General features: G+C 34.1%; 1 protein-coding gene across 3 annotated transcripts; it reads right to left on the bottom strand.

Moving 5' to 3' along the window:
- Positions 1-1,318: 1,318 nt before the first annotated feature.
- Positions 1,319-26,257, bottom strand: LOC142339934 (shaker-related potassium channel tsha2-like). Of its 3 annotated transcripts, none has more exons than XM_075390300.1 (12): positions 25,382-26,257; positions 18,099-18,131; positions 16,844-17,018; positions 16,033-16,177; positions 15,256-15,411; positions 14,748-14,820; positions 14,246-14,359; positions 13,476-13,593; positions 11,385-11,595; positions 6,670-6,801; positions 5,785-6,050; positions 1,319-1,506 (listed from the first exon to the last, which is right to left on the bottom strand). In XM_075390300.1, exons 1-12 carry the CDS (start codon positions 25,404-25,406, stop codon positions 1,392-1,394), a joined length of 1,563 nt encoding a protein of 520 aa, XP_075246415.1. In that variant the 5' UTR covers positions 25,407-26,257; the 3' UTR covers positions 1,319-1,391. The 3 variants fall into 3 exon arrangements, with proteins under 3 accessions (XP_075246415.1, XP_075246414.1, XP_075246413.1); XM_075390299.1 differs by lacking the exon at positions 18,099-18,131 and adding an exon at positions 5,180-5,215; XM_075390298.1 differs by lacking the exon at positions 18,099-18,131 and having other exon boundaries at positions 25,382-26,256.
- Positions 26,258-26,976: the final 719 nt, after the last annotated feature.

Genomic DNA, 26,976 nt, shown 5'->3' with positions numbered 1-26,976 from the left:
TAAAAGTTTTTCATTAAAACGTTAGAGAAACGTTTTATGATTATTGACACTCAAAAAAGCAATTTTGCGACTTTTTCGTTTTATGAGCAAAAAATTGACAACAGGAGTTCAACTAAAATAGGTAAATTGATTTTAGGTCAAAGTGAAGTTTTATATTCAACTATTAGTTTTACTTTCATGTATATTTTTTGCGACAAACTCAGAAAAATGTTTTTGACTTTTTGTGATGCAAAAAAAGCCATATCGTTTATTCTCGTGCAATGTGTTTTTTTTTCGTTAATTGCTCTCGTGTAGTATCTCACGGCTATTGCTTTCATGAACCATCAACAAAACCTCGCTGGGAGACAGTTTTAATGTGTTTGTGATTTTTCGTCGCGAAAAATTCAAGTTTTTTTTGGATACGTCTAACCGGGGAAGGGACATCTGAGGTGACGTCTTTAACCTCCTGCGATGATCTCTTGGTGACGTCTGTAACCAAAAAAAAGTCATGCCATCTTGGTCGGTTGACGTCTGAAAACCCTTGAAACAAAATCTCTTCGTCTTCGGTTGACTCGTCTGCAACTTAAAACTCTTCCTCTGGGGTTACGTCGTTTTAGTCCTGGGGTGTGCTCATGACCCCTCTTGGTTTCGAAAAAATTGAATTAAATTTAGAAGGTTTTATGTCCTTTTTATCAAGGTGGATAGTCACCATAATTTTGTTTCAAAATATATCTTTAGTCTAATCAATTGTTAAAAGAGAACGTCTAAATTTCAAGTTACTGGACAAAAGAGTCAAAGTTGTTGTTGCAATTTTGGTGGTTTATTCGAATAATCATAATCTTGAAGGTTGCAATAACATTGGCAACAAAAGTCATCTGATGAACATCAGGACACACTGGTTTCAGATCAACTTTTTTTTCCAAATGAAAGAAAACATGAAACAGTTATAATCGGAAAAAATATTTGATATCTCAGAACTCATGTATATAGATTGTGTGGTACATTTTAGAACAAAAACATAAGAACTGTAAACATTAAATTTTGCATTATGATAAATATGATCGAAGCAACGCTGATAATCTGCAAGTAAATAATCTATCAAAAATATATTTTAATCTTTCTAGCTGCGATTAGTGCATACACAACAATGCAAATGCGACGCATTTTAACAACTGCACTTAGGTTAGACCATACTAAAGGACATTCGGATCTTTTCCGTTTGTGCCCCCTTCCCCCTTTAGCTTAGTGGGTGCATATTATTTGCACCCCACAGACGCGCGTGCTATATTTTTATAGGAAGATTTACTATGTAATAGCCCGTGCTATGTAATTGGGGGATCATAACGTACTGGGGGCACAAAAGAAAAAGATCCAGACATTCACTGAGTTTTTGACCAGGTAAGCTGGGTTTGCTAACCAGCTATGGCACCACCACCAGCAACAGAGCCGTTGGCTTTGCTGTTTACACTCACTGCAGTTGATGATTTCTTCTGTCTGGGTGTCACTGTTGGTCCCATCATTGAGTACCTGAATAGGGCAAGTTACATAACATAACCCTGAATGAATTTGGTAAGGGTAGTGCATGCTTGAATGGAAGCTTCAACTACATTTTATAAAGTGATGTGAAACCTCAAAGATAGCCTTTTCATTGACCTGAACCCCAAGTATCTTATCCGCACTTTTCTTATAGAACCCTATAATGCACGAAAAGTTGGTCGAGACAACAGTTAGAGGCGGGGTACGATTGGTCGAGACAACAGTTCGAGGCTGGGTCAGAGGCGGGAAAACAGTCGGAGGCGGGGTTCATGTTTGACGTTATTAATTTGATTTTCGTCAACTTTCCGGATTGAAGTTTCCTTGATTTCAGTTTTAAACTGACCACACTCTATTCCCTAGTATGATCCTTGGACGAAACAAAAGAAATTGTGCTGGTGTTGAGGGTCTATAATTTGTTTAGTTCCTCAACCTCACCTTTCTTATACGATGAGATATATTTAGATAGCTATCTGAATCATTAGCCAGCCAATGATTTGCTTAACTGAGTTATTGTTCGAACCCCACGAGTGAGGGGATGAACTATATACTCAAATGGGTTTTTTCTTGTTCAGACAATTTTGGCCGATCGATATATTCATCGTAGAGAAATGTGAGTGGTATCAGTGAAAAGCTCGTCCAGCGCAAATTCATTCAAAATTTAAAAGATTTTTTTTTGAATTTCGCTTTTTTTTCGAGGAGTTATTGAGGTTTTAAGATTCATGTGAACACGGGATATTTGGTTCACTTTTGTTCACTTTTAGCGCAATTTTTATTCGAACTAACATTTTTTCCATAAAACTTTTTATTCATAACTACCTTTCATGCTACAAAATGCATCAATTCGGTGTTCCTAATAGACTAGTGAAAGGCGATTTAAAAGACTAGTTCTGATCTCATGAGGAAATTTACTATAAAAAAACCTAGTTCTATTTGAGAGCTGTTTTTTTAGAAAAACTTTTACAATTTTTTTTTGTTTTTTGAAGTCCTTAAGAGAATAGTCACCTTTCATATCCTTGTTCTGTTAATGGAAAACCTCATTTACTGTCCAATGATGCCCCAGGTACAAAAAATCAGCGTTCAAGAAATCACTCATATTCATTTTTGTCTCCGACTCTGAGTGTTCGTAATTTTTAATGAAATTTTGATTTTCCATTTGAGAATTTACTAAAAAATCTGAGGTCCTATGCCATAGACACGTTGACTAAAAGTTCAATATTCATCCTGATGAGCACGAAGTGAACCTATCTAGTGCTTTGAATGGACAGCTAATGGCGTTTAAAAACAATTTTTCCAAAAAAATTCTTCTGAACGGTAGCCGATCTTAATTTATTTTTGCGAACTCGGAGTCAGTCTCAGTAATTACGGGACCCAGATTTTTTTTACTGCAATCAAAGTCAATCTGGTTAGCTGTTTTATCTTCAGTTTTTGGTTTTATGACTTCGATGCGACGAGTTTTCATATGATTTTTTTAAACTTTTGGATACTTTTTTCTTAATTGTTTTCCTTTTGGAATATTATCATGTTTATAGTTCCCATTGGCTCAATGAATCTGTTAAGAGAATCATGGATAAAGTTTTCATAGAACAGCTTGTGCATTAAATGGTTTTGACACTTTCTTCTCACACTTTTCTAATGAATTTTTGGATTTCGCCTGTATTTGTTACTGTTTTCATAGTCAGTAGACTTATTCCTTATATCCTTATGATGACTGCTCAACAAAAAACAGCATTTGTGTCCCATCGAGGCATAATGTAACGTACTTATTGACTTCCGTTGAGAGCTAATGAATTTAATGTCGTTTTTACAACGGGTTTTCTCAAAGATTTCGTGGTTTTAAAATATTTGTTAGTATTTATTGATGTTTTGAAGTCTTACAGTAAAAGAAAAAAGATTCCATTGTTTTTCAAAAAATAAACTGAAAATAGAAACGTTTATACTGAACTCTTCATTTGTTAATGACTTCGACAATTTTGTCTCATTTTTTTAAGAAATTGCTAATTTCGTTGTTTTTTTTTAATTTTTTGTAGCCGCAAAATGCTGAGAGATCTCATAAGTTTCTAATTGAGCAGTGAATGATTGATATCTTTGACGTCAGTTCATAGCGAATAGTCTTATAGTTTATGATATTATTTGTTTTCAATTTTTTTTATTTTTTTGTTTTTTGCTATTTGGATAGTTTTTGTGTATTTTTGTTGTCCTCTTTGTCAACTTGTAACTTATTCTCATCATTGAGAGGTCCAATCCAACTCCTGGTAATTCAAAAATTTAACTTTCTATCCAAATTACGTCGAAACTGATGTTTTGTTTGTGGGACATTATGCGTTTTAATAAATGTTTTGTGAGTTGTCAATATTTCTCTTTTTTTTTTCTCTTTATACAACATTCGTCTAATTCAGAGCCCAATTAATTTGAATTGAGGCCCAAGTGAACTTATTTAATCGTTCAGTATAACTTTAGCTCATTTAGTATTGATAACAATTGAATTAAAAAATCAATATTTAGATAATAGCTAATGATTTTAATGGCTTCAATAATTTGTGTTTTCACAGATTGTTTGTATTTTCTTGAGCTTTTCTGCTTCTTTAATCCATTTTTACGTCTTAGTATAACCGAAGACAAGTCTTATCAGTTTCGTTTTGACTTTTTAGTAATTTTATCGAGAATTATTTCGTTAGAAGCTAATGATTTTCAAGACGTTTGAAATTTTTTGGTTTAAAAAATGATGATAGGTTTTGAACTTCGCCTCATTATTTTTTCTTTTTATTTGTTACCAAACCTCATTATGGAAAAGTCCCATCCCTTGTAAAGCTAAGATTTGAAAAAATTGTGTAGTTAAGGTTTTATCTGGTTGCATCTTGACGTTGTTTACTAGGTGCTTTTACATTTAGTATTGAGTTTTTGCCGTAAATATTTTAGTTTTGCTCACTTTGTTTGCTTCTTTTCTCGTAGCTTTTATACTGGCAGATCTTGTGAGCGCTGTAATGAGTCATGGCATTATGTAATTCAATTAGTAGTTTGGGTGTGAAACTCAAACACCTATTTTTGGTTTTTCCTTCATTTAGTTGACAATTAAGCCAAAAATGTCGATCAGCTCGTGTCGGAACTTGATGTGCGAACGCACATTAACGAGCCTCCTTGTTGATATTTGAAGTCAATTGCGGCATTCCTTAAAAAAATTATGGGATTGCTATGACCTCAAATTTAGAGAGTTTTTAGTTGTGGCATTGTGTACTTAGCAAAATTCGTCGTTTAAAAACCTTTGAACTGATAATGCGATCAAATAGAAATGAGCAATTATGGCATTTTGACACATGAATTTACTCGACTTTTGGCAGATCAAATGATTTGCTACTGCAGCTCTCTGTTGATTTTCTCTGTTGGAAGGCAAAAAGAGTATTCGAAGCTTCCATTACAGTTTCCAAGAATAATTAAAGGACAACATAAATGAAATCCTTTAGCAAACATGTAAGCAATTATCTGGTTCTTTGTGCTAATCTAACAAAGTTTTAATTTTTAGAAGTGGGAAAAATAGCAGTTCTCCGTAACCAAAAGCAAAACAATGATTTGATAAGGGTCTGCCAAATGGGATAGGATAATTAATTTACCAGTAGCAGATTACCATAAAGGAAACAGTCGTCACAATTTCCCACTCAAATCCAGGTACCTGTTTCGAGGGCCAGTCTTCGCCATTGGTTTTGGACTTAAAGAGTAAGATGCGATATGATGCTGTATTATTAGAGAATTTATCTCTCTGAATTAAGCTGGAAATATTTACTAAATATTTCTACCTGCTTCACCATTAGCTGCGGTCTGTGTTTGAGCTCTACGAGTTCTATAAAGAGTTCTTTCAGCTTAAAATGGTTGAAATTCGGCATAAGATAAAAAATGACAAATATTAAAATAAAAAATAATCATTTTTAATTGTTAATCATAAATATTTGTAAATTGGTTGCAGAAAAAAATTTTCTTTCTGAACTTTCGATAAAATCATATGTGTTTCTGTGTTGTATTTACCGCTACTGTTTTGTGGGTACCCTAAAATGTAAAATGTTTGATCTTGAGGTTTATTTCCGTGGGGGTTATTTTCCGTGGGGGTTTATTTCCTATCTAAAGTTAAGTGGGTTTTTTTCCGTGGGGGTTTACTTCCTAGACCCTTCTCAACCATGGTGTCATTCTAAAAATATTGCTCACAGTGATATTGAGCCGAGAGGAGACCTCCGATTAGAAGAAATCCCAAATTATGACCTCTCATAAGGAAAAATTACAAACCTTTGAATTGTATCAGCAATATTTCCAAAATCAGCCTCTGAAGCTGACGATTTGGCACCCTCACTTTGGTAATAGTAAGTGAAGTTGGACACTATTATGGGTACTGGTAGAGAAAGGGTCAAAATTCCAACCAGGGCGCAGGCGGAACCAACGATTTTTCCAGCTACTGTCTGTGGAATCATGTCTCCGTAGCCCACAGTTGACATGGTGATGATCGCCCACCAGAAGCCGGCTGGTATACTGCGGAACTCATTCCACTCTCCTTCCTACAGTGCAACAGACCCGCCCGTGCAACAATGCAATTTTGTAAAAAAAAGTTTGATAGAGAACAACGTAATCTAAATTGTTCATAAAATGAGCTTAACATTGGTTGAAACGAAGCTCTTATTTCTCAACGTATACTTAGTTAAACAAATGAAGTCTTGCAAACAAGAATAAAAAATGGCGATATGAGATGCCTGAGTTTGAGAGCTTAAGACCAGTTCGCGTAATTATTAACTCACGAAATGTGCAATAAGAGATGCTGGTTCGAATCCAGTATTGGTCCATTTGCTAAGAATAAGAAAACTTCTCTGATGGTGTTTCCACGACAGGAATGACCCAGAATGAGATAAATTTATAATAATTTAGCAGGAATGTTCTCTAATATTCTGAAAAGTAATATTCTTCTTCACAATTTTACTAAAAACAATGAATAAGGCAATTTAAGTAGTTATATTTATGAAAGTTAATTAGGCCTCAAACTAGGCAACTATCTGTTCGGTAGAAGGCAATGAATATTCTAGAAATATTTTGGTTACGTAGGTTTTGTAGTTATTGTATCAAGATAGACTTATGAGCATTTAGGATTCGTAGTATCTGATAGTATTGAGGCCAGAATAAAACCTGTGGTCTGTAGTCCTGCTCTGCAATGTATACGGCACTTGAGAAGAGAACCACTGACATTGAGAAGAAGAAGATCAACAATCCCAACTCATTCAGACTGGATTTGAATGTGTGACCCAATATCTGAAGATTCTACAAAAACAACAAAAATATCTTTACTGACAACCGCCCCCATTTTCAACAAGCAATGCAGAAATGCCCTCTAGGCGGAGAAGGTCAAAACGGCTTACTTTGCATATTTTTTGTGTGCAAAAAATCAATTATAAATCAAATTTTAGTTTGCTCGATCGTAAATTTTGTATGTTCACAATTGGTACTTTTTTCGTACTCATGATTAACTCTTGATTTGTCACCGGAGTTCTCTCATTCGGCGACACGACTTAGGTTATTATGAAAAGTTAAAATAAAGTTTTGAGTTCTTCCTTGAAGCACGCTTTTGTTCCAAATTCCAAATTCTAGAGTGCCAACTTCAAGAGCGCCAGATTTTTCTACATACAGCGCCAGATTTTAGACCAGCAAGGCTGTTGTTTCACGTATAGGTAATATGATTCACTGCTTGAAGTCACTGAGAACTTCTGGCGATTGTTGGGAACCCCGTAGTGGTTAGAGATGTTGAGCCGGAATTTCGAAGTGACTTCTTCAACGTCCCCTAACCGCGATTAAAACACACAATTTGCAAGTTTGAAAATTCCGAAAGCTCAAGGAAGTGAACTTCTGGCTATGTATATAGGAACTTCTGGCACTGCCAATTTTCGATATTTTAAAATTTGCACGTGCTTTTACCAACGTACGCTACTCTGAGGAATTCCTTGGAAATTCTGGCTTAACATCTCGAGCGCTACGTGGTTTTCAACGAATGCCACATTTTCTCGAAAAAATCATCAGAGCCAGGTAACTAATAGACGTCACCGTTACATATGCATTGAGTACTCATTTTTCTAAATTTCATTCTCAAACAGGGAAAATAAGAACAGTCTGAACAATTATTGCACATTTTTTACATATACTGACACCCGACCTCAACACAAAATTAGAGAAGGTTTTTCTCTTTAATCGGACAAAAATAATCTGTGATGTGCGCTTGTAAATCAAAATTTGAACTAATCAAATTAATTTCTTTATGCAATGATTTTTGGCAACAATGAAGGATCAACACTTTACATAGAAAAAGGCATTTTTGATCCAAATACCTCTAGGTTGCAGAAAAATACTTCATTGCTGGCCATTGCCAGCTATCAATTGTAACATTAAAGAGGGCTGACAGTTTAATTCGTTTTCTGAGCAAAAACTGTTTTACAGCCTTAATAAAGAGGAAATAGCGTTTCAAAACGGATCTCTACAGCCTTGGAGAAATAATAACTTTTTTTTTAAAAAAAATAGAACGTTTGGTCTTGCTTAATTTTTAAACGCGAACGATGTGGGAATAAGGCGATTAATAGGTCTCTAAAATTTGATAAACAAAACTTGGTATCCTATAATTACCGGCTCAACTTTGGCAGCAGCCAGGATTGTTGAGATCAATTAACAAAAAAAAGTTAGTCATAAATATCATTAGAAAGCTTGTCCAGCGTAGAAAATGGAATTAAAAAGATTTTTTCAATTTTCGTTTTTGACAGGAAGATATCGAGGTTTAAACTTTCGAGTAAATAGAGTGAATTCCGTTGATTTCATTCACATTTTTCGGAATTGTTGAGTAAAATTTAGCCAATTTTGATAAAATTTAATAAAATTTTTCGAGAAAATGTTTTTGATTTTACGTTTAAAGACAAAATATATTGTCGGCAATTTTCATTGAATTTTTTTGTCACAAATTCCGGCTAAATATTTCACAAAGTTCTGACTTTTTCATCAAAAACAGCATGAAATAAATTACTTTAGTCCACTCTGATTAAATTTGCAGGAAAAGCACACCCAAACACCACTAACACAATTTTTGTAGACTGAAAAGGGGGCTAATTCCACTTCAACTTCCGTTAAGAGTGCTCTGTAAATAAAACTTTGCCGTTTTTGCTAACTTTATTCGTTGATTATCAAAAACGCAGCATTTATTTTTGATTTTTTAACTAACAAAATATCTATATCATTGACATTCCAAAAATTAAATATTCCTAATGGACAATCAGTATTAGCAGGACTAGTTCTGTACCAATCTTGGACCGTTACAATCCAAAAATAATTCGGATTGTCGTCAGGCGGTCTTATAAAAAAATTTCGATCTTTTTTATATTAGTTAAATAACAGAACATTTCAAATCAAAGATCACTAGTGGTAGGTCCTATTGGCTTCCTAATTAGCTGGAAATTAGTTCATCTGGATAATTGCTGGAAAGTTTATGGTCGTTTTGACTTTTAAAATAATTGATTTTTAAATAAAAATGGCTTATTGAACTTTGCCTCCATTTTGCTCTTAATTTGGTCAACTTGTAGCTTAGTGTCAGCAATCAGAGAGTGCTCCTTCTTTCTGCTGAATTCAATTTTAGTATTTATTGCGGTTTTACGCCTTAAGTTATGGTGTTCTGGCTTTGATACTACTAGATTTCACAATTTTTTTTTAATTTCTTAGGTATTTGCCCAATTTTCATGTTTTCTAGTTTTGTCAAATTATCACGTTATTGTCAGTTCATATATCACATTTTTCGCGTTCAATATAACGCAAAGTTGATAATATTCAAATCCTTTAAGATATAGATTGTGGTTCTTTGCCGCTCGACAGTATTTTCTCAAAGAATTCAATTGAATTTTTTAATTTTGTCTTTAACTGTCGCTTTTACTTTGTCTTTTAGTATTTAGTTTCCTGTACAATGAACCGATTTGATTGCCTTTTTCTGGAAGAGTAGATGAGCCGATTTTCTTATATTAGAAGATAGATAATGCCTTTCATGACTTTGAAAATGATTGTTTTCCAAAATGAAAAAAAAACATATCAACTTCGCAATTTTGTTCCTTTTATTGTCTGTTTGTTACCTGGTCTCGTTAATTAAAGGTTAAAGATGACATTATTTTTGTCAAAGTAAGGTGTCAAAAAGGATTGGTGTCACAAAATCTAATGTTTTTAAAGAATTCGTTATGACTTTACTGGCTTCGACACGGGTTTTTCACAAAAAAAATTAAATTAATTTTTGATTTTTGTCATATTTGACGTTTTTTTGTAGACGTAAGAGTTGTTCTGGATAATTGCAGTTCTCAAGGGCTTCCTTTGGAAGAATAAACGAACCTATTCAATTTTTTCATTTTGTAATTAATGGCTTTCATGTCTTTGGAATTAAATTTTTTTCGAAAGAAACAAAAATTACATAATCTTGCTTGTTTTCTTTTTTGTCTAGTTGTTGCTTATTTTCACTAATGAACGGCCACCCAATACATTATCGGTGTTCGACGAAGGTGCAATTGAACATATTTTTGGGGGCCAAAGTATGGCTTTACGGCTTCCAAAGCAATTTCTGGCAAGTTTTAATTGATTTTTAGTTTGTTGTCTATTTGTTGTTCTTTTTGTAACTGCATAAAAAATTGAATACCAAGAGTTCTTAATTCGTTTCTATGGAGGCATTGGTAATTGTAAACCTATGGGATATTTTAGTTGATTCCTAATGGTTTTCATTACATCGAAATTAATTGTTTTTTTTTTAAAATTAAGCGAATTTTCTAACTTTATTTTTGCAGCAAAACCCCGGCTAACTGGAAGTGCAAAATCAGGCAAAACTAAAATAAAAACATCCTAATATTTTTTGGGTTATTTGCATCTTTTCAAATATTTGTAGGCTTGCCTATCAGCTTGCTCTACACAAACATGTTGCCTCTTGTACTTCTCATAAAGAGTCAGGAAAAAAATAAAGGAAATCAGCATTAAGAGATATCGCTGATTGATCAACAACGAAATTCAAAGATCGAGAACTGCTTTTAAACCATTTTTTGAAACATTTAACATGGGCAATCAGGTTCAATTATCAATCATAGGAATAATCAATAAACTTCCAGCTCTCTTTTGAGGTATTACCGTAGCCAACTGAAAAAGAAGTTTCAAACTAAATTAACCAGGTGCAACGTTGAAATATACATATTATAGTTTTTAAATAAATGACTTCCGAATGGCCACATTACAGTCTACAATATACAGTACCAAAATTTTGACAAAAATTTGCGTGAATATGGCAATCCGTCTGCAGTTAGAGTCCGTTTTATATCTTATTTTGATTAATAAGTTCCTAATAACCGTCAACTGGCTTGAATAAGTGATTATTACTTCACTTTATTGTGCATAAGTTAAGCGATGTCGAATTGGACTCGAATAGCCGGTCATGTGATATATATATATATATATATATATATATATATATATATATATATATAGGGCATGAATATATATATATATATATATATATATATATATATATATTCATGCCCTATATATATATATATAGGGCATGAATATATATATATATATATATATATATATATATATATTGGGCACGAATATATATATATATATATATATATATATATATATATATATATATGTATGTGTGTGTGTGTGTGTGTGTGTGAGAGAGAGAGAGTGTGTGTATGCGTGTGTGTGTGTCTGTGTTTGAGTATGCGTGTGTGTGTGTGTGTGTGTGTGTGTGTGTGTGTGTGTGTGTGTGTGAGAGAGAGAGAGAGAGAGAGTATGGGGGGGGGGCAAAATTCATATTCCAAAAGTACGTTTCCGTAAGAGGAGCTAACCTTCGAATGTCTGGTTAGTTTGAGTATGGGGAATATTCGGACTAGTCTGGATATCCTGAGCATTGAGAGAGGTCTGGCCTTGACACTGTTGATCTTCTTGAGCACATTGTACTCCATCAACAAAACAGAATAAAATGGAAGCACAGCCAGGAAGTCAAAGATGTTCAGCACACTCCTCAGGAACTTACTCTTACTCGGACACGTGAAAAACCTGAGCATAAAAAAGAAGAATGTTGTAAACCTCTGGGAACATGTTACCTGAAACTGAGAAACAATTTTGAGGTTTACACTAGGCGTCAAAGAAATCAAAATCTTGCATAATTCGCAATACTCTTCCAAAAAATCTGGCATCGTTCTAGCAAGATAATGCATAAATCCCATTTTTCTTCCAGCAGTCTAGTGTAAACTCTTGTTGCAATAATATTTCAAGAAATTGCATCTTTCTTAGAACATTCTTGCAAGACTTTGAACTCTCATTTTTTTTCATGTAAATCCTATCAAATATAATCCTAAGACCAAACTAATGATTGAGTATTTTCACTCTGAGAGTCATTTGTAGTTCCAGAAATATGTACATCTAATTATTGCGATTCATACGAATAGCTAATTTCTACAGGGGAGAGGATGAAAAGGGAGAGGAGAGGACTGTACATTTCAACGATTGAAAAAAAATTGCGAAAACTCGGCAGTGTTCGCTGCGTTAGAATGTTGAGAGCAACCTAATGTAAGCTGCACTTAAAAAAAGCTTGATAAGACGCTATACTTGTTCAACATATGCTAGGCTAGAAAGATGAAGCCTTGAGGAACAAGAAAGAGCAAGAATATTGGTTATACGAGATGCTTAAGTCCGAGAGCTCAAAACAAGTTCGTTTCATGTTATGCACACTATTCAGTATGAGAAACGCGAAAACCCAAGCCAAAACTGATCAAGCCGACTAGGGTTGCGGGAGGGGGGTTGCAATGTCTGACAGGAGTACCACATTCTGGAAAGTCTGGTCAGGGCCCCATTCGGTGTCTGCATGGTCTGATCAGCGCACAACCTACAGTCGGAGACACTACCACTCATAGTCTGGATAGTCTGATCATGATCCAGATTCTAAATATTTTCGTGGTGTGATTTGGATTTTCTGATCAGATCCCTTTACTGAGTCTGTACGGTCTGATCAGTAAACCTTCCAGAGTCTGTTTAATCTTCTCAGAAGCAAGAGATCAAACCGAGAAACTGACCGGTCCTCTGAAAAAAAAGAAAAGATAAATAACCCCCAGGGGACTTTTTTTGAGGAGTACTTCCAAATTTTCTTAACGAGCATCAAAGACCACGCTAGATATTAAGTATTGGAATAACCGTTGAGCTGAAAATTTTTCTTTGATTGGGATTAATATTTTTTTTGAATAACTCAAAAACCATAGACCTAAAAGAGCGTCTGTTTTTCTGAAAACAATACCGTCTACCAATGATTGCCGCTACCTCAATAGTCAAAAGTGTCAGTCGGGGTAACCCCGGTGAGCAACCCAAACGGGTCTGGCACCAACAAAGCTCAACCCAAGTGGACCTGAAACAATGTTAAGCAAATCAGGCTGGTCTGATCCGAACCATTTTTGGTCTGGAAGGTCTGGTACCTCATGTGAGAGACACAAGTCAGTCTCAGTTAGAGCTTGCTTGGGTCGCGCACCTCATCATGTGTAGGCACCTCATCATGTGTAAGCCTGCGGGCCTGAGGAGATGCTGATTCGAATCCAGTACTAAGTCAATTTCACAGTAGTTGAGCCTGCTTGGACCCCCTATGATACTTTCCTTTTCTCTGGATAATTTTTAGCCCTAACAGATAGAAGGACTGATTGAATAAACTATTATTTTATAGTCCGGCAAAAAATCTGCAGTTTAGCAAATTGCGCTTGAGCATGATAACTGACAAAACATTTTATTGAAACTTTTTGGATTATTTGGATTCGTAAAATTGTTTTTCAGCGCAATCCGGTAAAAAGCAACGTAATCAAAAGCAGCGGATATTTTTACATTTCGCAGGTCTTTGTCTTAGTTTAAGGTTCATTGGCTGCTTAAGCTTCGTGCGTGCTGATGACTTGCAATACCTTACAAAGAACTCTATGGTGAACCATGTCATGGCGAGGCTTTCTGCCACAAACAGACTCTGCAGTCTCTCTTCTGTCCTTTTCCTCTTCCCAGGAATGATCTCTTTCTGGTACATCACTGCACAAAACAATCAGAAAAAACTTAGTTTGAGAACTTCATATTGCTTTTTCTCTTCAAAAGTAAAGATATAGAAGAAGGCTGTCAAATGATTGGTTCAAATTATCAAGAACATTTCAGTGAAACCACTCTGGTTTGTTTCGCAAAAGATATCAATCAACTAAAGTTGACTGAACAAAAAAAGTCCGGCTGGTAAATTAATTTGCAGGGTAATAAATTTGGGGGGTTGGAAGACTAAGAATGTATATATTAATGGATGTGAGTAATCTGAAAATTTATAACATAATCCCTTGTCTGCAAAGGAATTTCTGTACAGATTTAAATGTTTCACTTAAAACTATTTCATTGTTAGTCCATCATAAGTTTTTTTAAAGTTCTTTGCACATAGTTTTGGAGAACGCATTGGGAGAGTAAAGAAATTTATTGATATAGTTCTGGTCGTTTTTCATATAAAAAAAACTCATAGGTTTTTGAAATGCACAAACTTGAGTAGCAAAACTAAACAGTTTTATACTATGATATATTAGTGATGTTACGATTCACTGCTAAAATATGAGAAATGGGAACTGGAATGGAACTCTATAACACGAAGCTCCGATGCAGGTCTAATCTCATGGGTAAAAGTTTATTGCATGAATGGGTTAGCACTGACCAGTGATATTGTAGTTTCCAGTTGCAGTGGAGTTAAAGGGTGCCTCAGTGAAGTAGTACTCACTCTCAACACACAACACTATTATGGACAGCACTATCATGCACACGGACACACCTGCATAACAGACAAACACACTCATCACATGTCGCATTACTCATAGCTGTAGGACTACAACAAAATAACCAACCCGATCAGGTTAAACTCTTCTTTCAAAGACACCGATTGTAATAAATATGTTCAAAATTCCAACCACCTATTTTGAATTCAATAAAAATTTATCACATTAACTCAGTTTTTACGGGGTATTGAAAGATTCTGTGTCCTGATTTAGAGATACTTTGAATATTGATTAGTAAGTGCTGTAATTATGGCCAGTGAAAAAAGTCTATGAAAAAGTAATTGATAGATGGGCCAATGGAAGAAGCAAAATTAACTCCAACTGAGATAGAAGGAAAGGTGTTGTTGATATCTTTCATCGAGACAGAAAGAGACTCTAATGTACCTGCGACTACCCTGGATGCCATGGAGTGGTCTGGCTTGTTAAATATCTCCCACAGTTTTTCCTTCAGACCCATCTGCAACACATCCAAACAACACATGAGTAAATAATCTCTGGCTAGATCACAAAGCAGCGCGCGAGGCTAATTTTTAAAATTATAGTCTCAAATATTGATTACTATGATGACAGATTAAATGAACTGAAAACCTTAAGTTCAAATAAAATCTTCGATTTGAGATTAGTCTTCTATTTAGACCCGTAGAATAACACTAAACACACCTGTACTAACTATTTATTTATTGGTACTAATTATCAATACTTTGAAAAGCTATCCTCAAACTGCAATATCTTAAAAGATAAACATCTTTCGGGATCTACAGGTTGAATTATCTTTAATATTCATGCAACATCAACATAAGTAAAATCATGCTAGAACACCACCCGCCTCTACTAAAACCGGAGTCAATGTTTGACCCTAATTAACCCGAATAGTGAACGAATGGAAACTGACCTGCGCAAGTCTCATCCTCCTCTCCCTGTCTTGAATTCTGGGGTCTCTTGGCTTCTTGTGAGGACAGTATGTCTCAATGTACTTTTCAATGACGTCACTTCCCATCTGGTAGAAGCGCAGCTCATCCAGGAACTCTTCCGGAGACATATTCTGTGGCTGAAGAAGCAATTTAATTAAAGTGAACAGAATACGTGAGGTGTACTGTAAATATCTGTTTAATTGTCAGACTTTTTTAATATTGAGTTTTAACAGAGATATTCACTGTATTAATCATTCAACTGAAATTGGCAATGTACAAAGATTATGCTTTTATATAACCAGGCTTGTTATAGAAACCAAAGAGATCGAGAGAAATGCTCAAAACTGATGCTTTCCGCAATTCCAGGTCTGGACCATGACTCATATAAAGACTTTAACAGTCGAGATGAAGTCTTTTCATGGTTTATTGAGTTCAAGCAACATGGTCGTTTCATCTCACATTTCCCTCGAGCTTGTTCGTTTCATAGGTCGACGTCTACACCTTTCAAAGTTGACAACAGCTATATAGAATCGTAGATCTTTTGTACATGAACACAAGCCAAATGGCCTATTTTCAAAAAAAAACAATAGCTTTCACGCTCAAGAGAATATTATTCTTAATGTTCTTCTGAGGAGATATGTTCCGCCCTAATTGAATGTCTCTCAACGGCGGTGTGCACTAATATGATATACCATTTATACAGTTTTCGAAAATCCAATTCTAATCTAATCTAATCTAATAGTTGAGTTGAGATGTACCTTGAGAAGTTTCCCTCCACTCTGGTAGAAGAAGAAGATACAGTCGAAGGCTTCTCTGTTTCTATCGAAGTAGAACTCATTCCTACTCGCGTCAAAGTACTTCTTCCCCTTCTCAAAGTTACCCAACAATGTGTCGGGGTACTTCCTAGAGTCAAAAGGCAATAAAATTGATTAATCAGATTACATAGTCGAAATGCAGTTGGTAGGTTTAGTACTTTGATGAACTGATATCTGGTATCAAGATAAAATTAAAATTTCCTTTAACTCATCGAAAGACCATTTCATCTGCTGTTATTTGCTTCTTAGCTAAAAGGGTTAGCCCTATTTGAGAAGACCGAAAGAAACGACGATAACGAAACTCTTTCAAATTTATCGTCGTTTCTTTCACTCTTCTCAAATAGGCTAACCCTATTTGAAAAAGTTTCGGTATCATCGAATCCAAAGTCAAAAGTTCGTTATTTTTGGTTTTTTCGGCATCTTCGTTATGAAAAAATACTAAGTTTTAAGGTAGGAAATAAGCATTACTGCAATTGATCAAGCTGCAACAGAAAACCCAGTTGCTAGGTCATCAAAAGGTCCTACGGTCCTAGTCGAATGATGCCAAGTCGCTTAAAATAATACCAAGTAATTGGTTCGAAAGATATGATTCGTTGAAATTTGATTAATTATAAGGCGGAAGAATAATAATTAATAATATGGAATTTTTTATCGGATTAATTTTCCGATTTACTGTTGCTGGTTAATTTAATTCCACTCAGTTCAAAAAAGAATGACATTTTTAGTTTGTTTTACATAATCGGTACCCACTTACTTGATATTGTGGTAGCTAGTCTCGAATATTTGACCACACATGTTAATTCTGACCCTCTCGCTCACCCGACTGAGGTCAAAGGAGAGCCCACTTCCGAGGTACGACTGTTGACCTCCTCTGACACATGGAGAGAATTCTAGGGTACCCGCATCAGCCGAGGAGTTATTGCTCCTACCTGACAATTAGAGGTGCTATGCTTCTTGAATAGGAATTACTCCTTTAATCACGACAGGATTAGAATGCTTGACTTCTAAAATTGAAGTCCGCATAACATCAAACAATGAAATTATTTACTATTTCTTGATTCTCCTGGTTAAAATGCAAAAAATCTTGGAAGAGAAAGGCTCCGAGACGGGTGGTAGAGTAAATGCAGGCATTTTAAGGCTGTCTCAAGCATAAAACCTGAGTCTACGGTGTAGCTGTTTGATGAAAGATACCTGTGACCAGGTTTTTCTGTACTCGAAATCTTTGTGCATTATTCGCTCACACTTTGCGTCTCTAATATTTACTACCATTGGAAGAAATCTTTGCATTTCGTTCTCATACTCGTTCTTATACTCGTTCTCGAATTTCGAAATTTTAAAATTGAACTTTTTGAGAGATAAAATTGTCCCAATTTAACCAAATAGAATTACCAATAGGGGAAAAATAGATTTTTTGTCGTTAAAGTTTATCACTTATATCGTTTCTCACAAATTGTCAAATTTTTTGAAAAAATTCTACCGGACTGTCCTCTTTTGTGTTCAGCTCTTTAACTCAGCTTTGGATTTGACGCTTTGACACTATAACGTTCTTCAAGTTAGTCGTGAGAATTTAGTTATGACATGTCTGTTGATGCCTAATTGTCATGAGCCGAAGCTTGAACATTTAAGAGTGGCTGCTGTAAATTGGGACAAAATTTTATACAATAAAATGAAAGAAAGTGCCCATATTAATTTCTATCATGTCATCGAAGCTGTTAATTTGGTTCTCCGTATGATCCAGTCACACTAAAGGAGGCTACTCGTAAATGATTAGGTTAGTTGGCAGAGGAACTGTTTATATTTTCCCTATTTTGATCATAATTACTTCAAGTTAATAATTCGGGTAGCAAAAAAGCAACACAACACTGATCCTTTTTTTGGAGACAGACAGTGTGAAAGAGGGTTCAACAAACAGATTCTGAGTGGGTGGATGTTGGGTGATTATGGTTTGCTAAATAGGTGAGTAGTAGTAGTAGTAGTAAGAGTGGACGAGTAATCTAATTTATCATTACCGCTAACAGCAGGAGAGTCGACTGAACTGATTCCTAAAATGACAATATCTGATTAAATTATTGTCAATATTAGGACGGGACAGTTGACCTGAAAATGAATATTTAATTTGGCACAAATCACTCTTTACATGTTTACTCTATACATGTGTGCATTTTTCAACAGAATTGCTCTATTGCTTTATAAAGAATTTTTTATCTGTTTGCGGTCATTTTGTTACAACGGAACAGAGATTTCCACCGTTAAAAATTGGTCAAAGGAGAAAATTGGAAAGAGCTCAAAACAAATTGAAAACGATTTTGGCGCAGATAATTTACTGAACAGTTAATAATTGCTCGCAAAGTTTAGAGAGTGATTTCTAGGGATGAACAAGACAAAAAATTTCAGAAGACAAGAAGTTTTTGTCATAATTTCGTAGGTGCAATAATGCTCTGAAACCAGCACAAAAAAGAGAAAAAGTCTTCAAGATAGAAGAAGCGAATCTTACCCAGGAAAAACTTACTAATCCAGATTAATAGCTATATATCATTCACGGAGACTTTGAAAAAGATCGTAAGGCTGCCATACCAAGCAAAATCAACCCAAAACTAACCCGACAGAGTCCTGATTCTATGTTTCAAAAGACTTCACATTGCATTTATCTGCAGAATAGGGTACAAAAGCTGGGGAGAAGGAGCACGGTTGCTGATGGAATTATTAAAAACGAAAAGCAACAGGTCGGCTCGGTAAAGGTCTTTGCACATAAAGTTCCGACACCGCTAATCAACAGTTTTGACTTAGTTGTCTTCCAAATACGGAAAATGTTGAAAACTTTCAAATAATTACATTCTTTTCGAAAACAAATGGTGCACAAATGAAAAATTGCTTTAAACTCAAACCATTAAATTAAATGAATAGCGCCGCTTAAGAAGTCCGGCGATATACGCCAATAACGAGACAAGGTAAACAACAAAACCAAATAACAAAAACAAACATTAATTACAATCAAAGCTGAAAGTCCGTTTAAAAAACACTTAACACAGTCAAAGTAGCATCCTATAAACCTAATAAAAACAAATTAATGTGTATTCCACTAAAACAGATATTGGAGCTTTCTATAATGAGAGTACGTAGCACGTAACGAAATACTAAAAATGATAAAGCTTTAAGAAATTAAATCTAATAAGCAATGGTTTCAAAACATGAGAGCAATTAGCTATCAGCTGAAATCATTAATATATAGGTTCAGTTACAACTGCTTAGGAGGCCATTGAGACCTGTGCTTATCCGGATTTTTTCATATTACAACAAAAACAACAGCTATTGGCGAAAATGAAGATATGAAAACAATTCAAGTTTGGTTTGCTAGGAAACTTTGTCAATGCAGTTGAAACCAAAATCTAATCAGAGAAACATTAGATCAGTTCAATTACGCTTCATTTCAACGTCATTGTTGCGATGCAATTTATCATGATTATTATTATTTGACATGACAAAAATTTAATCTGGAAAACAGGTAATCGTCGAAAAACCAAAAAAAACGTGAAAATTCGAAGCCAAAATATACTTCTTAAAACAGAAACAAGAAAAAACAATCGAAAACATTTTCAGACAAAAACACCAAAGTAGGCCAAATTGAAGCTTCATAAGATGTCGAGGGAACCTATCATCAGTGACACTAAGCCATCTAGTTAGAAAACAACAATAAATGACGCACTCAGACTTTCAAAAACTATTTTATGCAAAACAGTTTTGAAGCCATAGAAAATATGAGTTTTGAAAGTTAAAAACAATTGTTCTTTGGGCCTAATTCACCCAAAAAAAGATTTGTCGATAATTGAGCAACAATTCAAATTCTTTTCGTTAAGGTTACTTTCGTGTAACTATTTCAAAAGAAACAAAAAAGGAAACTTTTGTTAATTACAGTGCCGTAAACAATTCAATTGACTTCTAGTTCTAAAACCCACAATAAGCCTAAAACTCTTGTTAATTTTGCATCCCGTTTTTTTTAATTTTTAATTGTTCCAATTGTTTGGGAAAAATTTATTTTAACAAAAAGTCATCAAATCAAAAATAATGGATGAGTTTTGAATAAAAACAGAGTTAAATTAGAAAAAAAGGCAAGTTTTGAAATCCAGAAAACTCTACTAGGATTTGAAGTAAAACAAAACCCCGTGGAGTGATTTTTGTTGAAAAAAAAGCTTACTTTTTTTTAAAAAAAAGTTTAGCCCGGTTTCTAGCCAAAGTTTTGAATTAAACACTTCAGCAACACCTTTTCGTCTATGAATTGAAAAGCATAGCCAGCACATTGCCACAATAGCTGCAAAACATTTTCGCGTTCCGTATGAAGAAAATAAAATCAAAAACAGCTCTCGTTAAAAAATTTTTGTCGCCACTGAATCAAACTATGCAAGAAAAATATAGCAGTAAATAAAAAAATTTTTGTGACCTCCTATTGCAGATGCCTTTCTTTAGTGACCTTTGCTACACCTATTTTCAAATTATACTTTGAGTGAGATAAGCCATGTATATTCACTATTTAATCGAGCGAATAACCTAAGAGTTTTTGCTAGAGAGAGCTGGAATTTAAGGTACACGTACAAACACCGTTAGCGAGAAAAAATTCATTCAAAAAAATGATATATCTGAACAATTGTAACACCGAAGAAAGAGAGTTAGAGGACCAACAAAACAACTTAGCAGGACACCTGATTTACTAAAAGCAAATGATTTTCTTTTACATGACCAACATCACCAACAAATTAAGACAGTCTGAAAAGCGCGTGGTCTTATATGCGCAAATATGAACAACAATTCTATGATCAAGGAAAAAAATTTTCACCCAAGATTTAATTTCTTAAGAATTACTGAACAAACAAAAATATTTGAGAAAATTCATTTTTAGTGATTCTTAGAAAGTTAAAACACCCTGCGAGAGAGCTAATAAAAATAGTTGCCCTTGAGACTAAGCAATAAGACCACAAGAGAAAAAAAACATGCAAAACGAAAAAAAATCCATTTTCCTTTTTCGAAAAAAATTTGGAATGTCATAAAAATTGCCACTATGCACTGCAGCGACTGACTTTTTGTCACCATTGGCTGCCATTGCAAGAGAGCTGTCTTTTATGAGATAAAGAGACAGTACAGCAACAAACACTAGAAAAGCTCAACAAATTACATTTGATGAAATTTAGTGATTAGGCAAGAAATCGAACCTTGAAAACTTGCAAAACTAAGATTTCGCTAATATTTCTGAAAAACAATTAGTCTGAAAAACATCTAACGCTTAAATTTTGATCTGAAACAATAGAAGCGATTGAAATATTTACTGTCAACAAAATTTGATACATCTCCTCAGAGAGAGTACCAAAAGTACAGCAAAAACTCGTAAAACCAAAAACGTCATCAATGTATTTTGAGAATAAATAGAGTCAAAGATTAAAACATCCAAAGCAAAGAACTCAAATCAATAATTTGGTGTCTTAAGATCCTATAAGCAACAAATGAAACCCCTATCTTTAAAGATATTTAGTGATGAGACTAACGGTAATAACAAAAAAACGGCAAAATAAAAAATTAACAAAGATTTAAATAGTGTCCAAGTCAGAAAAAGCATTAGCTGCATGCTACTGAATTCATGCCAATGCAAATAAGCCTAATTGGATCACCCAATTGGGCCTATTGTGCCCATTTGAATCATACTTATATCACTCAATAGAATAAAGACTGAAAACAGAAGTAAAAATGCCCCGTGAACAAACATTTGCTTTCAAAAACCTAAAAAAAGTTCAAATAACTATTCCTGAATCCACATTCAAGTTACTCAGAAAATCATCATGCTTCAAACTTCGTTTTACTACTGATACCAATCACACCTCTCTAAAAAATATCAATCAGCCACAATTGACTGAAAAAAAACGCAGTTGAGTTAATAGTTTGCGGGAATAATGAAATTAGACATAAAACAAAATTGAACGTTATAAAAATATTTAATCAGCAAAGCTGTAAGGTCTTTAACGAAGGCAGATCTTGATATACCAACCCTTTTATAATACAATATAAAGAATAAGTCTCGGTGATTTGTAATCGCATAAAATTCTTCAATCCAGCTAATCTAAGTGTTTTACTCAAATGCCTACTAAATTGGGAGGATATATAATTCTTTACATATTGTCCCAAACCATTTGGCGTTTGCGTACCGACAATTCTATTCCACCAAATTCACTAAATGAGTTTTATTGTGCCGCATTAAAGGGGCCAGGAACGCTGCCATTAATTAGGATGCGAGACAAGACAAACAAATAAGTCAACTAACAAAAACAAAATAACAAAGTTGCAATCACAGCCCCTTGTTCGTTAATAAGAAAAAAGACCAAAATACGAAATCAAAATAAATCCAATTTAAAACTACACTAAAGAAGTTTACAGTAATTCACCTTCATAGGAAGCTTTTAGGACTTATAATTTTCGAGAAAAAGTAACATAACGACAAAAAGAGGGAACAGTACGAGCACAAAAACCTAAATATTGCCGAGAAGTGGTGCGAAAGCTGTTGAAACAATAAGCTCTTCACTAAAAGCTTTAAATATATCCAAGTACTGTTTTCTTCAACGCCAATGTGATCTGTTATTATTATGATGAAATGATAAAGTGACAGAAAATTAAATTCACAAAAGCAGAAGTATCCAAAAACTGCAAAACATTTATGAAATCCCATAGATATAAAGAGAAAAGAATATTACTTAAAATGTTGAACCGCAATGAAGAGTGACTTTTAATTTAAAAAAATGAGGTTGTAACATTTCATTATTGAGATTAGAATCAAATATAAACAGTTGCGCAATCTGATAGGCAGCTAGGGCAAAGGAATAAAGCCAACCCACGTACACAAAAAGAAAAAAAGCAAAACAAAATGGTCCTAACTTTATAAGGAGAAGAGAATATTATTTAAAACTTTGAACCGCCACAAAGAGTGACTTTATTTAAAAAAATGAGGTTGTGTCATTTGAATCATGCTTTTATCACTCAATAGAATAAAGACTGAAAACAGAAGTAAAATTGCCCCCTTGAACAAGCATTTGCTTTCAAGAACCTCAAATCCGTTCAAATAACTTTTTCTGAATCCACCTTGAAGTTAGTCTGGTAATCATTATGCTTCAAACTTTGTTTTACTAATGATACCAATCACACCTTTCTACGATATAAATTTCAATCGGCCACAATTGATTGAACAAAAAAAAACGCTGTTGAGCTTAGACTTTGCGGGAAAAATGAAATTAGACATAAAACAATATTAAACTTAATAAAAATATTGAATCAGCAAAGCTGTAAAGTCTTCAACGAAGGCAGTTAATGGTATACCAACCCTTTTACAATACAATTTAGAGAACAAGGCTCGATAATGTCTTATCGCATATATTTTGCAATCGAGCTGATCCAAGTGTTTTACTCAAATGCCTGTTAAATTGGGAGGATATATAAATCTTTAGACATTGTCCCAAACTATTTGGCGTTTACGTACCGAAAATTCTATTAAATCATATATACTAAATGAGTTATATTGTGCCGCATTAGAGGGGCCAGGAACGCTGCCATTTTTTAAGATGCGAGACAAGACAAAAAAGGCAACTAACAAAAACATAATAACTTTTGTTGCAATCACAGCCCGATGTTCGTTAGTTAGGAAAAAACTAAATTACGATATCAAAATATATCCAAATTAAAATTACACCAAAGAAGTTCACAGTAATTCACCTTCAAAGGAAGCTGTTAAGACTTATAATTATCAAGAATATGTAACATGACGACAAAACGAGGCAACAATACAAGCAAAAAAACTAAATATTGCCAAGAAGTGGTACGAAAGCTGTTGAAACAACAGGCTTTTCACTAAAATATTTAATTACATCCAATTACTGTTGACTTCAACGCCAATTCGATCTATTATTATTATCATTATTATTATTATTATTATTATTATTATTATTATTATTATTATTATTATTAATAAAAAATGATAAAATGACAGAAAAATAATTTCACAAAAGCAGAAGTATCCGATAAATGCAAAATATTTATGAAAACCCATAGTTATAAAGAGAAAGGAATATCACTTAAAATGTTGAACCGCCATGAAGAGTGACTTTTAATTAAAAATGATGAAGTTGTCACATGTCATTATTGAGATTAGTATCACATATAATCAGTTGCGCTTTTTGATAGGCAGCTGGGGCAAAGGAGTAAAGCCAACCCACGTACAAAGAAAAGAAAAAAAACAAAACAATACGGTCTTAGTTTTATACAGCAATAGAACATCTGTTTTTACAGATTTTGTCAGCTGCAAAAGTTGATCAGTTCAACTAATGGTTTGATTTTGATATTCCTCCTGCTTAAAATTAACGAAAATTTAAAATTAACGAAAATTTATATTCCTCCTGCTTAAAATATTTAAAATGTTTGTTTGTGTGTCTGTCTGTTTATATGTGTTGTGTAAGTGCATGCGTGCGTGCGTGTGCGTGTGCGTGTTTGTGTCTGTGTGTTTCTGGGTGTGGGTATGTGTGTATGAGTGTGTGTGAGAGAAACAAAATGAGTGTTGCTGTGTGTCTGTGTGTGTGTTTGTAATTAAAAGAATTAAATTTTATGTAAATATTATGATGTTATATCATACCAAAAAAACAGCCCTACAGCAACATACTGCTCAATGTCGTGGATCAAGTACAGAGCGCATGTAATTCTCGGCCATTTTCAAATTGTAACACAAGAAAAGAAAATTTTGATTGTTTAAAAATAATCAAAGTCATTAATGCAGTCTGAACAGAAGTCTGGCTCAATCCACGTATCTGGCACAAATCTCTTCTTATTGACTCCTTCTCCAAGATTATTAAAATTGATCGAAATTTTCGATTAATTTACTTCTGTTGAAATTTTCATACTTGAAACACGTTTTTGACCTAAAACTTTCAGCCCATTGGATCAAAAACAATTTTTTGGGAATTTCAATGGCAACGAAAACCAGCAGTCGTATGGGGCGAAACACATAAGGCATCTGGGTTGCTAGAAGAAAGCGAAATGTTAATTCCAAAGTGCACGGTCCGAATTTCACATGAAGCAGGAGAAATTCGGTTTTACTTAGCGCCACTCTTAACAAAAACAGCGAAAGATATCAGCTTTAAAATTTTTCATCCTTAAAGCTACATCTTCTAAATCTGTACAAGCATACAATTAGTGATTTGATTATTGGAAAATTGGGTTGACGAATTGGTGAAAGGTGAAAAAGTGGGTCAATTTCTGTGCAGTTAATACTCACCAATGGCGGAGGAGTAGGCGAACATATGTGAAGCTATAACATAAAAGTGACAGAGTCTGAATTAATAACCGCTGTCGTGGGAAGAAACTCACATAAACTCTAATTTGAGACACTCTTTATAGAAGACGTAATTTTGGCATTATAATCTGGAATGACGATCAAATTTGGCTCTTCGGTTCAAAAGCCTCGCGCGATTAGTGAAGCATAAAAATTGGCTGCAAAATATTTAGACGAGGAGTGAAAGCTGCATAACGTGCGTATGGTAACAAAGCTGGCATTGGGTAATATTGGAGTTTAATTGCTTTTGTTTCCAATAAACACTTTCCATAAACCATAGATCAACGATCGTAAACTGGAGGACACTAAACATACAGAACAGTCAAAATAAAAAGTCTCCTATTGATAACACACTTCAAAATGTGCAAGTTATAAATCTATTTAACCCAAGAGAAGATTATTAAAAAGTAGTCAATAGACATACCGCTGTAGTGCTAACTGGGATCAACAAGGGCCAACTGTTTATAAATGATAACAGCAAACAAATACAACCTGTTAGCTAATCAATTCTAACAGTGAATCAACAAAAATCAAAGAAAATCCCAATTTAAATTTTATCTATCGCCAAAAGATCCCTATCGCAGCTCAGAATTTTATACCTGTTTCTATATCATACAAAGAGCTTTCCTGTCACAAAAAGAAAACACTGCTAAATAAGTGCTCGTTCACAATGTAAACAATTTGTTTTCCTCTGTGAAATATCGATATCCCCGCTCCCTCAAAGCGTGAAATATTAATGCGGGGTAGAAAAAAGTGGAAAAGAAAACTGGATGAAATTACCCAATTTTTCCATTCATGTTTTTCGTTTACCATTTGATTTATTTGTTGTAATCTGGTTATTTAAAGCTTTCCCAACCTAACTTAGTTATGTCACATTCCCATGAGGATTTTTGGGCTAACTAATCATTTGACATTTAGCAATCTATACGCTCTATCCCATTTTTATACCTCAACTAATTCACCACAACCCCTCTTCCTCCCCTCACTTTTCTTGGCATCATCAATACTTTGTATTCCTATTTCTAGGGTTTCCGAATGATTTTCTGGCTACCATGACAATATGAAGCCAGAAAGTTACTTTGCCAACTAACCTTTACCCTAAAAAATTGTTTCAAAATTATTTCACGTCAATTTTGTCATGAAATGTGCCAATATATTAGAGTAAAAGTTGAGTTAATAGACCCTGGGGTAAATTTTTCCTGTAATGTCATTGGTAATAGCCCAGAATAGGTCAATGGGATAAATTTTCAAAGACAATGGGTAAAATGATAATGCAATTGATTTGTCAAAAAATATGCTTAAAGCTACAAAAACACAATGCTTGACTTTCATCTCTACAATTTTATTTTTCTCGTGAACACTTTTCCTAAAATTTTTTTTATTTAGAATAATCATACATGGTTAAAATAGACCATTTGATCACAATTTCCTCCACTATTCAAATTTTGTTTACATAAAAAGTTTGGTTTGGAAGTTTTTGATAAATAGCATTTGAGAAAAAAAAACATAAAGTTTCGTTTGACATTAGGCTATAGGTT

The sequence above is a fragment of the Convolutriloba macropyga genome, chromosome 5 (assembly GCF_964194025.1).
Source record: "Convolutriloba macropyga chromosome 5, txConMacr16.3, whole genome shotgun sequence".
In the NCBI taxonomy this organism is placed as follows: domain Eukaryota; kingdom Metazoa; phylum Xenacoelomorpha; order Acoela; family Convolutidae; genus Convolutriloba; species Convolutriloba macropyga.
Note: the sequence above shows the minus strand (reverse complement) of the source record. Positions and strands in the feature narration are given on the sequence as shown.

Bases quoted from the DNA above. Each gene is read 5' to 3' on its own strand.
- LOC142339934 (XM_075390299.1), bottom strand. From the start codon at position 25,406: ATGTTCGCCTACTCCTCCGCCATTG. The intron at 17,019-25,381 runs GTGAGTATTAAC...TCTAATTGTCAG, and splicing joins CGCCTACTCCTCCGCCATTG to GTAGGAGCAATAACTCCTCG. The intron at 16,178-16,843 runs GTAAGTGGGTAC...TTTTGACTCTAG, and splicing joins ACTAGCTACCACAATATCAA to GAAGTACCCCGACACATTGT.